This window comes from Larus michahellis, chromosome 2 (assembly GCF_964199755.1).
Source record: "Larus michahellis chromosome 2, bLarMic1.1, whole genome shotgun sequence".
NCBI lineage: Eukaryota > Metazoa > Chordata > Aves > Charadriiformes > Laridae > Larus > Larus michahellis.
The window spans coordinates 152,030,525-152,045,518 of NC_133897.1; the positions used below are offsets into that span (position 1 = coordinate 152,030,525).

Here is a 14,994-nt window from a genome sequence, read left to right on the forward strand (position 1 = left end):
GGGGAGCCCAGAACTGGACACAGTATTCCAGTTGTGGCCTCACCAGTGCAGAGTAGAGGGGGAGAATGACCTCCTTTGACCTACTAGCCAAACTCTTCCCTATGCAGCCCAGAATTCCATTGGCCTTTTTGGCAACAAGGGCACATTGCTGGCTCATGGATAATTTACTGTCTACCAGGACCCCCAGATCCTTCTCCTCAGAACTGCTTCCCAGCAGGTCCACCCCTAACCTATACTGGTGATTAGCATTCTTCCTCCCCAGCTGCAGGATCTTGCACTTGCTTTTGTTGAACCTCATTAGGTTCTTCTCTGCCCAGCTCTCCAGCCTGTCCAGGTCACGCTGGATGGCAACACGGCCCTCCGGAGTGTCAGGCACCCCTCCCAGTTTGGTATCATCAGTGAACTTGCTGAGGATACACTCTGTCCCATCATCCAGGTCATTACTGAATATACTGAACAAAATTGGACCGAGTGTTGACCCCTGGGGGACACCACTGGTGTCTAAATTCCTGAGGTGTCTACTTCTCTATTTCCCTGATTTTATGAAAGGTAGAAACTTTTTCTATCAATGCATACATGTGCTTCCTAACTTTTGAGAAAATATGAAAACCACAATGTTAATGCAAGCCTACACTGGGAAATCCTGAATGACAATTATGCACATGGAAATATGTCATATAAACTCTAAAGGAGATGGAAATCTAGCAAAAACAATTAACTATGATCACATTTAGAAGTTATTAGAGAAAAAATATTAAAGAATTTTTTTTTTGCAGTTCTTAATACTGAAGGGAGTACAGCTAACACTCTAACAGTTTGTTGTATAAACATGTCTGAACCTCCATCAAAAAATCTACCATATCACCAAAAAAAATGTGAAAGCATAAGAAGCAATGCATTATACTGAGAACAAAGATAAACAAGGGATACCTTCAATATGAGGAAGCTGATTAAAGATATGAAGTCTATTAAAAATACAATCACCATCTGAGTGTGTGCAAAATGCTCAGCTCTATGTGTAAAATAAGAAAGTTGAGCTTCTTAGAGTTCCATGGAAAAATTCCTAAATTAAAAGATAAAGCCAATGAGATAGTAAGAATTTAATTGGATTTTCAGAAAGCTATTAGCAAGGCCACTCACTCAGAAGAGTCTAAATAGGAAAAAGTGAAAACCAGTTAAGAATTGGAAAAAGATAAAATAATGAATTTACTTAGTAACAGAATATTTTTCACTGAATTGATATAAAGGCATTTTCATCACAGTTCTTATATACAGAATATAAAAAACCCCATAGATATATGTGTGTATATATATGCACAGATGTAGAGAATGAATTTGTATATAAATTCCAGAAAAGTGCAAATTTAGCATAGCACATAATACACTAAAGTTTTACCATCTAGCAATTAGTCAAAATTTTTCCCATTTTTCCGTAAAGATTCAAATAAAGAAAGAAAATTTATCTTAAAGCTTTTGGTTTTGTTGGGGTTTTTTTTGTTTTATTTTACTGAGTCACTTGGTTTACTGAACTTTTCTGGTCACTAACGTTTGCAAAATTTATCCTTTAAAATTTTCCAAAAAGGCTGGTAACTCCTACCTGTAAACACATTTTGATCATGAAAATAATTAGCATATAATAGCAAAATTTTAAATAAAGTTTCCCTTTATGTAGATTTAACTAGGTTGTGAAAACTAGAAGCTCACTATTAGCAAAAGTGAGTATGTTGCTATACCTTACTTCAACAGAGTAACAGAAGGTATTTTAGAAGTTTAGTCTTACCTATTTTGCGTTGCAAAGAAAAAGGAAAAAAAATCTGTTTACATCTGACAGTTGCTGCTATTCAGAAATGATTTCTGGATACTACATGAGTCTATTCAGACAGCATTTCTCAGTAAATTTTATCATTGCTGTTGCTCACGCTGTATAGCAATGAGACATTTCAGATAATACAAAGAATACAGAATAGAATTAAAATCATTAGATCTAAGTAGTGTACTAAGAGTATATGGAACAGTAAACACATCCCAGTATTGCCAAAAACGTCTCACTGATGTTTTCCAGATTAAGGTCGTCTTTCATTTTTGCATTTGCTTAGGTGGAGCTGGGCAGCACCAGGAAGGGCTGTCAGCACTGAGAAAATCTCTTAGCTAACAGTTGTATCACACCAGGTTTCAGCAAAAGTCATCTCTGTGTCACTGCCTGCCCAGAACACCTTTTGAAGTGATAATTGAAGAGGAAAGGATTTCTTTTAACGATCCAGTTCAGGATAATGAACAAAGCTATTTGTCTTTTTTTCCTTTTTTCCGCACTATTCTCAAGCATACAAGAATCTGAAGCTAAACACAGCTGCAGATGTGGCTCAGAATAGCATCACATTTGATGGACACTTTCTAGAGACTCAGAACATGCATTTCAAGATAGACACAGTTTTCTTAGAGATTTTAGTGGCTCTGAAGCAACGTTTCAAAGTGAACTAAACCAGTGGTCTCCAAAGTGGGGTGCGTGCACACCAGGGACTGAGAAAGATAACCTACAGTGGTGCAGGAAGAAAATACTAGAGCTTCCACGGTACACGTATATAATGTATAAATAAATAAACATTTACTGAGGAGGTGTGCTCACAATTTTTTACTGATACGGGTGCTCGATCAAAAAACTTTAGAGATCACTGAACTAAACATATGACAATGAAGTTCTGTCCCATTCTAAAGAATGTATAAAAAAGATGTCATGAACGTAGGAACTTTTAATGTAGTATTTAAAAAGGCAATGAAATTTTTAATAAAACATTACACCTGAAGTCTAATTGTAGAAATTTAAAAATATTGTTAAATATTTTACTAGCAATTCTTTATTAGCAAGACTTCATGCAAGAAGCAGAGCTAACAGCACTTCCTGTGATTACTATACAATTAGTCAAAGCTCCTATAAACTTGGTTCACTGTCTGACTAATCACCATAAAGAAGATGGCAACTTACAATCAGACCAATAAAGTTGTCAGATACCAAAAGTGCAAGTTTAGAGAGAAATTCACTGCTAAGATGCCTGTGAGTTCACTGGTAGCCATATATTTCCCAGAAACACTGAAACTTTTTTTTGCTCTATATTTTCCAATGCTATCATGACTGAGATGAATATCTTTGTAGAAATCTCATATCAAAACTGTTTTTAGAATTTGGAAATTGCACTTTCTTTCCTGTATCTCCATTTATTCTCTCTCTGCCACAGTTGCTTGTACTTTAAATGGTGATGATAATAGTTTCTTGTTTCTTTATAAGAATATATATTTTTTTTTTACTTGGTTAGCCATACTTGAGTTCTAAGAAGCACTAAAACCCCCTCTCCAAATCAAAAATAATTAAAAAAAACAAACACAAAAAAGCAAACAAACAAAAACCCTCCAGTAATTTAAATAAAAGATTATATTTGATTAAAACTATTTTAATTTTTCCATTCAGTATTAACTATTGAATAATAAAAGAATTATGTGGATATCACATAATATATAATATACAGCCATGGCCTCTGATCCATAATGATATTTTGAGGTTTCCTGTAATGTGATAACATTAACTATCTAGCTCTGTGTTAAGACCTAGTTCTTATATGGCACTTTCCAGATCCTATAGGCATTTGTAAAAGATTTTAACAACTCAATTCTCATTGCTCAGCTACACAAAGGGGAGTTGGGCATATAAACCAGGCCTCCTAGATAATAAGTACTGTAACAGTCCATATTGTTTAGTAAAAACCTTGTTCCAGTCTGGCTGCAGAAGTCATTAAACTTAATTGGACATATTTTTAAAGTTTTACAACCACATCTGTATACAAGATATATTCTCACTGATTCTTGACGTTTTATTTTGACGCTTAAGTCTTTACAGGAGTATTACAAAACTGTTTAAATTATATTTTATACATTCCCATTTAAAATATATTCTTCAAGTGCCATTTAAAACCCATTCTTCAAGTCCAATACCAGAATGATTCAATCTTTGCATTTAGGACATCATTTATACATTTCACCTGTCTGAGGTGAATCTATGTTTGCCTAACATCTCACTGAAATGTATGGCATTTATGTCAATATGCAGGAAGCATCAGATACAGGTTTTTACAGACATTTTCCCCTAGTCTTGTTTAAGTTAGTCACAATGTACAAACCATAAACTAACAGTAATGAGTTTTGGTGACCATTGCTTTAAAGTGAATTCAAAATACCAAGGTTTTGAGGAGTCTTCTAAAATTTTCCCTATTAGTAGCATTACATCTATTCACAATTACTTATTCCAATTGAAAAAGGGAATATTTTTCATGTTGCGCCCCATTAGTTAAGACACTGGATTATATTTAAGTTACTTGAATGTAATCCTTTCTTTAAAGTTCTTTTGGAGTATAACGTAGTAGTTTAACTTAACAGAAATCTGCAATGCATAATGTAAGGAATATTCAAGGACAATAGTCACATCCACGTTTAAAAGCCTGAAGATAGCAATTTCCGATAAGTTAATTTTAAATAAAACTACCTTCTTTTGCTTGAAGAGTTTAATTTCTCTGCCAATAGAAACAATAGTATGTTTAATTGCTAATGGTGTTTCAGTTATGTTAGTTCTGCATTAATAAGACTTTCACCACGGAGTATACACTGCAGTTTCAATTATCGACAACTCTAAACAAACTTAAATTCATAAATTGTCAGGAAGTAAAGGCTTTTGTCATTTAAGATTTGAGCATACAATTTATTCTTCTTTCATTGTTTAGGAAAACTACAATTCTTCTGAACTTTTGTATTGCTTTACAGCTTATTTAATTTTGTTTTTCTTTCTAAAGGAGAATGTAAGATTGCACATCCTAATTTTATTTCATGTGAGCTATACCTATGACTTTAATGTGCAAGTAGAAGAAATAGTAAAGAAAAAATAAAAGAAAAAATACTTAAAGGAGGAAAACATTTTAGTTGTGAAGAGGCCAAAATTGTCTAAGCAACTTGTCATGGACAATAATATGAAAATCAATTGTGTTGAAAACTTAGTATAGAATTATTTTATTTGTAGACATTGACAACAGACAGAAAATAACCAGTACAATCAATACTGTCTTGGCACTTGGTCAGGCTTGGAGGGAAATGGTAACACCTTAGTGTGGTGCAAAAAAAAGAATAATCTCTCTTATTTTTTCTGCAGATCTTTACTGAGGATGGAAGATGCTATAGCAGATTTTGCCCTATGTTAACCACCTTCTGGGAATGGTAAGAGGATCAGATAATATCGGAGAATCTATCATTCTATCAGTTCCTTTGTAACTCTTCTGCCAGATAACCAGTTTTACGGTACTGTAATCAAAACAATATATGGGACCATAATGGATTTTTTTTCCCCTTTTAGCAAACAGCAAAATGTTGTCTTTCAGCCTCTCTTCAGCCTTTGTCATAAAGGACAGTCAAGGGTGGCTATCCTCCCCCTCTACTCTGCCCTAGTGAGGCCACATTTGGAGTTCTGTGTCCAGTTCTGGGCTCCCCATTTCAAGAAAGACAAGGAATTGGACTGGAGAGAGTCCAATGGACGGCTATGAAGATGATCAGGGGAGCAGAGCTTCTCTCTTATAAGGAAAGGCTGAGTCACCTGGGGCTGTTTAACCTGGAGAAGAGAAGACTGAGAGGGGATCTTACTAATGCTTACGCTGGCGGGGAAGAAGACTGGCCTGGCTAAACTGCAAGATTTGGCTGGAACTCAGGAAGAAAAGGAAATTTATGGCCTATGGAAGAAGGGGCAGGCCATTCAGGAAGACTACAAAGGTTTCATGAGGCTATGCAGGGAGAAAATTAGAAGCCCGACTAGAACTTAATCTGACTACTGCCATAAAAGACAATAAAAAATGTTTCTATAAATACATTAACAACAAAAAGAGGATTAAGGAGAATCTCCATCCTTTATTGTATGCAGGGGGGAAACATAGTGACAAAGGATGAGGAAAAGGCTGAGGTACTTAATGCTGCCTTTGCAACACTGCAGTGCAAAAGCAATCTATGAGATTTCTGTAGTGAACTTTGGACAACTTCCCAACAGAGTTGCAGAATGTGCCAAACAGGAATGCTGCCTTTTTAGAGCTACTGTTCAAAAACAAGAAAGATTTGTTTGGAGTCATGACCCTCAATGTTAGCCTTTGCTACAGTGACCATAGCATCATGCAGTTTAAGATCCTAAAGGGCATGAGAAAAACAGGTAGCAGAATAAAGACTGGAGTTTAGAAGTCCAGTGCAACTGGACCAACCTGGTTGCCTCCTGTGATGAAAAAACACCCTCAGAACATGAGAGGAGAGTTATAGACACATTTTACCTTGAATTTAGGAAGATGTTTGACAGTCCTTCAACACTTTCTTCACAAACTCATAAAGCACATTTAGGAAAGACAGACCACAAGATGTTTGGAAAAGTAGCTATACTGTAGAGTTCAGAGGATGGTAGTTAAAGTCTTATAGTCAAACTGTCAGTTACAAATGGGGTTCCTCATGGGGCAGTAATGGGCCTGATAGTATTCAATATCTTTAAAACTGTTTTGAATGATGGGATTGAATGCACACTCATCGAGTTTGCAGAGGGAGGAGATGTTGCACCGGAAAAAAGAGCCACTATAAAGCGAAACCACAGTGGGCTCCTTGGAGCAAGAGGTGTGGGAGAGCACAAATCCAGCCTAAACCACGACACTGGGCCAACAAGAATTACATGAGTTTTAGCAAGGATAAATGTAAAGTCCTACACATGGGATAAAATAAGCCCCAGAAGCAGTGCAGATGAGGGCTGACTGTTTGGCAAGCAGTTCTGCTGAAAGGCACATGGGAGCCTTGGTGGACAGGAAGCTGAACAAAACCCAGCAATGTGCCTTGGCAGAAAGGATGACAAATGGTCCTGGGCTGTACCAGTAAGAATAGAGCCAGCAGATGAACGGGTGTACTTATTCAGGCCTACTTGGTACTTCTTAGGCCACATATGGAATACTGTCCATTTGTGGTTCCTCCAGGTTAAAAGAGACATTGAGAAATTTGAAAGGGTCCAGTGGAAGAACAGCAAGAAGATTGGAGAACTTGACAGACAGAGAAAGATTCAAAGAACTGGGTTTGTTTGACCTAGAGACCAGAGCCCTCAAGAAGGAATCTCATCACAGTCCTTTGGTATCTAAAAAATAGTTATAGAAAACACAGAGATACTTTCTTCACAGAGATGCATGGAGACAGAATGAAAGGTAACAGGCACAAGTTTCTTGAGGGGAAATTCCATCTGGATATAAGTAAAAAATTCTACCTTGTAAGAACTATTAAACTTTGGAACAGGTTGTTGAAAGAAGTGGTAGAATGTCCCTCACTGGAAATAATAGTGAAGACTTGGCCTGAGACAGCCATGGATTATGTCATCTAAGACCCTGTTTGCAACAGGAGATCAGATGACTTCCTAATGTCCTTTCCAACCTAGGCTTCTCTGATCCTATGATCTGTGTCTCAGTGTCAAAAGAAAAGAACTGAATGGAGTTTCACAGAGGTTTGTCCTGGGTCAGATTCATTCAGTGTTCTTGTTAACACCTTGGACAGCAGAATGAAGTGCGTACTTATTAAATCTGCATTTAACAAAGAGCTGGGAAGGACTGTGAATATATTAGCAAGCACAATTAAAAATAAAAATGAGAAACTGAAGAAATGACATTAAAATAGGATGCAATTCAGTAGAGATAAGTATAGGACAAAGCACAAAAGCAAGAATAATCAATTCACATATACAGTGTAAGGAGCAAGTCATTCGGCAGCAAGTCTTTAGGGGTTACAGTAGCTCAGAAACAGAATCTGAGTAAAAAATATCCTACTGTTAGGAAAAGACAACCAAACTGGAAGATATGCATATAGTTTAGGTAGAAAAATGTGTAAAAATGTGAGAAATAATTCCTCCTCTATACTGAGCACTGGGAAAGCCCTTTCTAAAATGCTAAGCTCATTTTGAGGAACGGTATTTTAAGAAAGACATGGACCCATTGAGAAAATAATGAAAAAAGCTAGAGATCTATAAACGTGACCAGTGAGGAAGGACCGACTGAACTGCTGTTTCGTTTAAAGAAGAGCAGGTATTCTTGAGGTATACAATAAGCTATTCAAAACACAAATTAAATAATGTGCTCTTTATATAGAAGCACCTATTGAAATAAGTTGTTTAATTACAGCAATAAGGATTTACATTGGAATTAGAAAAATTTTTCTACTTACAAGGCTAATGAAGGACAGGAGTGCTTGAGTAGCATCTAAGAGCACTTTCCTTGGAAATATGTTAGACAAACGTCTGGGAACAAATACCGCTGGAGTACGAAAGTAGTGGTCACCTGTTAGGACCACTTTCAGCCCTATTTATCTATGATACATTACCTGTATATATGGGTGTGTGTATACATATTTGCATATATTGTTACTCAGCATCACATTTAAGAGGTTCAGATACTTGTCTGCATTTTGGAGAGAAGTGAGGTGAAGGTGGATTTTTTAAAACTGTAATATAGGTAAGTAAAGTTATTTATAAAGGCAATATCTAAAATTCATAAAATACATTCTGCTTGCATATCTATTTTAATCAAACTAATGTTTACAACCTATGAAATGAAAGATACTGGGTCCATGAATTCATTGTTGTTTTAGAAATCACTTTAGTCAGTGAAATGAACTGAACAAAATAGCAATATGAAGCAAAAAAAATGTATTCTAAATTTGTCAGAACCCAATTAAAATACATAATATAATTTCCCTTTTTCTACTAATAACCCAAATTACTTTGTAGCCTGCCTATTATTTGGATGATCATGATTTAAACCACAAATTGTGTCTCTCCTTCAGTTTTCTCAGACACAAAGAATTATTTCAAAACCACTTTTTTTTTCTACAGATTAGATAAGCTTTTCCAAAATACTGTACTTGTTGCAGAACTTGTTGCTGAGTTGCCAGCAGACTTATAAAAGGCAGCATTCATAAATGTTTCACAGGGTCTGAGAAACAAGCAAGCAGAAAACAGGAGCGGCAGGCATGAAAATAAAAAGGCTCATCGACCAACTATGAATAGATCTATCTGTTTCGTTTCCTGAAACGTAAATGAGAGGAAGAGATTTATCAACTGGCAAATAGTTTCATAAAGTAGATAATTGTCCCTGGTTAAGCAAGTTGGCTTTGTAATAATGACATTGCCCTGTAGGGGAATACTGAATCCCACAGAAGAAAAATAAGTAGGGTCTCGATTCTGAAGTGTTTAAACTTTCTCTCTTGAATGAAGTCACAAAGAAGTCAATGTAAGCAGCCATGTTATTACAGTCACATGTATCAAAGATACCTTGGGATATGAAATAAGTAACAACTGCAGAAATTTTCATCTTTCAAATAACAGACTTCAACTGTAACTCAGTGTGCAGTAAATGCAAAAAAACCCGATTCTCCTATCATCGTTTGAACATATTTTTTTTTCTTTCTCAAGAAGAATGGGAAGATGTTTATTCTGCTGTCCTGTAACAGTGGTGTGCTACGAGATTTGTATGAGGCCCATTAAATTGGAACAAATTTAAAAATCTCCAGCAGAATTTTAGGCTTGCATGACGCATTGATCTTGAAGAAGTCCCACTAAAAACCCAATTGTCTGAGAGGATGAATCGACTTTAAAATGTCAATATAATGCAGAAAGTGACCAGTTAATTTTCAACGGCTGCTTTTGTTAGTTTATCTGCTTGCCTTCAAATAAAGTCATACTTTCCTAAGAGCTCCAAATTCTAACTTCTTTTCAATATACATGGTCCATAAATCACAATGGGGCAACTGATTTTCTGCCATATTACTTCATGACGTCCATCAACCTGAGCAACTGCTATTTTGCTAGGGTTATGGGAGACATAAATTATAAAATATACTTAAAAAAATTAAAAAAAACGATGAAAAAGAAAAGATGATTGTTGATGAACTACAAGACAATCAAACTGCAATTAATTCTAGTCAGCATATCTAATATCACTTTACAATCTTCTCATAGTCTCTTCTAGAACTCAAAAGGTTCAGAAATCAGCCAAACCTCCAGAACAGCATTTTCCTGGAAACTAGTCTGAAGGTCTAAAAGAGGTTGATAACTTACAATATTTTGGAAGTGACGTATCAGTTTTCCTTCTGAAAGTCCTATTATATTTCTCCTGTAGAAATGCTTCAGACTTATTCCAGATTCGCTTTTATGAATATGATCTTATGCCCGTTCCAGCTGGTATTATATGATAACTCCTAAAGAGAGTCAATCTTTCATTTTTGGCAGGCAGTTATACTCAGCCACTCATATGCCCTATGAGAACTAGTCCTGAGGATTTATGATGTCAAATCAAATGCATCTAACCGAATTGGAAAGCTCCTGTTCAGAACTCTGCCCAATTGCAGTCTATCAATGTAACTATTTGTTGATATTCACATGCCGTTTTTTGAAAAATGTATTATTACTGTGGGATTTTTTTGTATGTGCAAAATATAATTTCTATAAGTGAATGAAAACATTTGCAAGCTGTACCGTTCAAAAAGGAAGCACTCCATGACAAAAAGAAGCACTTTATGTGACATTTTAAAGTATAACAGGTGAAGTACCTAATATACTACCTGTGCCCTCGTTATCTGCAAAGCTACATCAGTTCACAAGAAAATGTTAATTTCTTGCATAAAATAACATTTATGCATGACTGCCTAATTTGTTTGCCCAAATGGTTTGTACACAAACATGGAAGTTAAGCAAGGGGATGCACACATATTTTTGCAGATACTTTCTTCATGCTACTATATGATATTTATGCTACTTATGCAAAATTCTTTCAAAACGTTTATTGTATGTTCCGTGCACGAAACTTGGAGAAGATAGGATTATTATTCTAGAAGAGATGTTTATATTCCAGCTTGAGTATATCTAAGAGTTGAATTGAAACATCTTGTTAATCAAAAGAACCAAAATTATAGCACACCAAAGGTACTTGAATCAGTAATTTTAATGCAACTAATAACACTCTAAAGCATTTCCCATTTGACAAACAATAATATCTATACCATCTGTCTGCTTTTTCACCATATGGCATTGCATCAATTCCTAATAACTTTCTTAATATTTGTCTTCTGCTTTTTAATGTGGAATTAGCTAGTTCAATGAAGTTGATGAGTGTAAAGAAATGAAACACTGTCCTTTTGGTTGTCATTTACATGTTCTACTTATGAATAATGGTGTGTTTGGATATTTATTTAATACGATTCTTCAGTTTCACATTTAGACAGAATTTTAACAGAACTGCTAGCTTCCAATGGATTTATTACTTTCTTTTTCTTTCTAGTTCAGTATTAATCCTTACTTTATCATTAGACACGTTTACAAATATGATTTGTAAATCATTATACAATGGTCATATGGGAAAAACCCAGTCATACTGGAAAAAAAAAAAGCAAAAATAGACTGAAGAATGTGGTTACGTTTTTATAGTTTGATACCTGCTGCTATTCAGAATTCAAAACTTACACAAAAGTGAAAAGCAGTATCTTCAAAAACCATTTATGCTCGAAGGACATAGTCCCCAAAAGCTACTGAGCTGCCTTTATAAACTTACAGTTAGTTATGCACACATCTCAGTCCTATCACAGTATGGCTGATAACACTTTATTCTCTGTTAGGAGAGATACTTTTTAAAAAAAAGCTGACAGTGTGCAGTGTGCAACTGTATTTTGGTATGTTAATTGCAGTATGCTTTCTCTTTAAAGTGACTTTTCAATGACAGATTACTAAACTGTATTATCAAATACATAATACACAGAGGATAGAAAGGTTTGAGGTACAGTTACCATTTATGTGGAATATGAAAGCCAAGAATCTTTAGAATGTCATTTTATCATGATTATCATACCATATATAAATCCTGTCATGCAGCCACACTAATATGAGATCTTAATGATGATATTTTTTTTTCATGAATTAGGTTTGAAATCTGGGTATTCTTTCATTTAGAAAACACAGAAAATTCTCTTTAGCAATTTCTAGTAATTATACATAAATATAGTACACAGTAGTTCGATATTAAATGTTAGTATTATTGTATATTTATAGGTATACAACTAAACTGTTTATTTGATATGCTATTATTGAAGCATACACTGCTGTGATCCATTTTAAACCTATTTCTGCAGCTCTTAACACCTATTATGTTTTTCTTCACCTCAGATTTGGGTAGCTGATTATTCCAACCCCCATCATTCTCACCCATAGCAAGTTCCATTTAGAATGCCCTGGTATTTTATTAGCAAAAAAAAAAAAACAAATCACACATGTAATTTTCCAGCTTTTACGGATTTGTACTATACATGATCTGGATACCACCCTCAGATTTTTTTGCCCTCTTTCACTGTTCAGAAACATCTCACAGTTCTCTCTGGACATCAGGGTAAGTATCCATAGCCTTGAATTGCAAGATAAATGTCCCTTCTGTGTCCCATACCCAAGTGTTCTTTGTGAACAAACTGTACTCTTCAATATTAGGCTTTGCTGCTATGCCAATTTATATGTGTATGTACACACTAATGTTTTCATTATATATACTGATATATATATTACATATATATACGCTAATACCTTTGCTCCTGGATTCAGGGATTCATCATACTTCTTTCCATAGTATTTAGACATCAAATGTATTCAGCAGAATGACTTTGTGCTGCTTTTAAATTTTTCTGCATTTCTTTCCCTTTACCCATTTGGTCAGGGTCAAAACCAGGTATAGACTTACTTCTCCAGTCCTTATCAATCCTAAATTCAAGTGTTTCTCTCCAGCTTAGCAAATATGTAATGAAGATGCTTCATGAACTACTGATTGTATATTGAATCACTGCAATTTTGAAATCCATCTTGGTGAGTCTTAATATTTAGCATGTGATAGATTTTCATCAGCTCATCAAAAAGCAAACTTTATAACGTAAGGTGCCAAGTAAACTATAGCATACTTAAATACAGACAAATTTCACATTAAACAAAACGGTATAAGTGGTACCTTTTTCACCAAGAAAGTGGGAACACTAGGATTAAAATCTCAGGTACTTACAAAATATTAATTTAATAGGATTTGCTATCAAACAATAGATAGATGTGAAATGAACAAATCTCTATAAGGGTAATAATTCCTCTTTACCTTTACACACAGGTCTATGATCACTCCATGCAGCAAAAACTTCAGCTATCCTCTGACAGGTGATACTTTTTGAACCTTGTAGCACATAATCTTCATCACAGGAGAACTGTACTGTTGCTCCCAAGCTAAAATAAAAAAAAAAAAAAACAAAAAAAAAACACCATAAAAAGAAGAAGCGTTTTTTTACGAATAGATATCAGTCAGTTTTTCCATTCTTTTAGGTATGAGGGTCCTGATAAACAATACAAACATGTAATCTGGTAAATATGATTTTTTTCCTCTTAATAGTTATAGGCTACACGCTATGTACTGGCCTGACAGTGCACAGCGTTCAGTCCTCTCTGGGCTCATTTTGGCCAGAGATGGTTTACTTTTTTTTAACAGTCATCTGGACGTCAAGTGACTATTTGCTGACCTAACTTCTGACTTCCATGTAGTAAAGGTTTGACAAGCCTAGGTATTATATAACAAACAGTAGCTATTTATGTTAATTGAAGCTAGGAAACAATGAGAAAGAGACATAAGGAAATCACCTAGAAGAAGAGCCAAAAGTTCAATCACAAGACTGAGAAAGAAATCTCAATATAAACATTTTATTCCTCCCAGTGAAGACCTCAGGATACAGATGACTTGCTGTAAATGCTGTAAAATGCTGTAAATTATTCTTCCTGAGAAAGTCTGTTCCTTTGACTTTCGAACCAGAGGGGCATTGGAAGGAGAAGCACAATACCAGAGAAAAGGATTAGATGTTAAGGTTTATTGTATGAATAAAATGGTTATATTATTAATGAGACTTTCCTATATTTATTTGGACTAGGAATGCATTATTGTAAATATACTAGTAATAGCTCTTTTTTATATTTTGATTAGTAGGTTAGGATTTTAATTAGGCTAGCAGTAAAATCTTGACTTTGTATACGTGGTGTGTTTTCTCTTGCCAGTAACAAGATTCTGAATGTAACAACTACTAGACATTGAATGTTACAAGGTAATTATGAACATTTGCTCCTTTAACTGGCATATGTTTCTCAAATTAATGGAAGAAAATAAAAGAATTCTAAAAAAATCTTTCTAAGTTTTAGCTAGTATTATTTATGAAGTGGTAATGCTGGCTTCAAATGATTTTCGACTTTTCCATATGGAGCTGACATTTGGTGTTGCAAACTTGGCAGAGAACAAAACATGAAATAAGCCCAGAAAAGCTTGGTTTGTGTTGTTTGTTTTGTTTTGTTTTTCTGAGGTTTTTTTTTCAGTTTGAAAAAGTTAAAAACCTCAATACTTAAATGTGTATTATTGAGATAACTCTTCTTCTCCTTTAATATCATTATTGTTTCAAACCCTGATTACACCTGAAAATAATCAATACATCAGGCCTTTCTCTGATATCTGAATTGCACACTCCATAATTTCAGCTTGCTGTTTTTAAAAGGTTGTCTGTCAAACTTGTGAAGTATTTCTATAAACTGTCACTGTGGACAACCGATAGGGTCACAGGTCTTCAGATAGCACCTTTTACCTTATCAGTTGTTAAATGATGGTCATTATGTTTTTGAATTAAAAGCTTCCTTGTGTAAGACTGATGAGGAAGAATCATAGATCTGTAATTTAGTGTGTTACCTCATGCTTTTGCCAAAACTGAATGACATTTGGGAAATACTTTTATTTTCCTCTCCAATTAAGAAGGAATAAACCCAAAAGATTAAAGCAGAGATGTTACTGCAGAAATTCTAAGAAGAGTCAAGTAAACGAAAAGTTAGTATTTTGAAAACTTCATATATGGTGATATTGCATTTTGTAG

At 34.9% G+C, this 14,994-nt stretch overlaps 1 protein-coding gene across 3 annotated transcripts in view; it reads right to left on the reverse strand.

The window, feature by feature from the left end:
* The window catches only part of CSMD3 (CUB and Sushi multiple domains 3), a 684,352-nt gene that overhangs the window by 384,905 nt on the left and 284,453 nt on the right, over nucleotides 1-14,994 (reverse strand). For all 3 annotated transcript variants that reach the window (XM_074577705.1, XM_074577704.1, XM_074577703.1), the window contains one exon: nucleotides 13,197-13,321. In XM_074577705.1, the coding sequence (XP_074433806.1) occupies nucleotides 13,197-13,321 (125 nt within the window). The remainder of the gene's footprint in view (nucleotides 1-13,196; nucleotides 13,322-14,994) is intronic.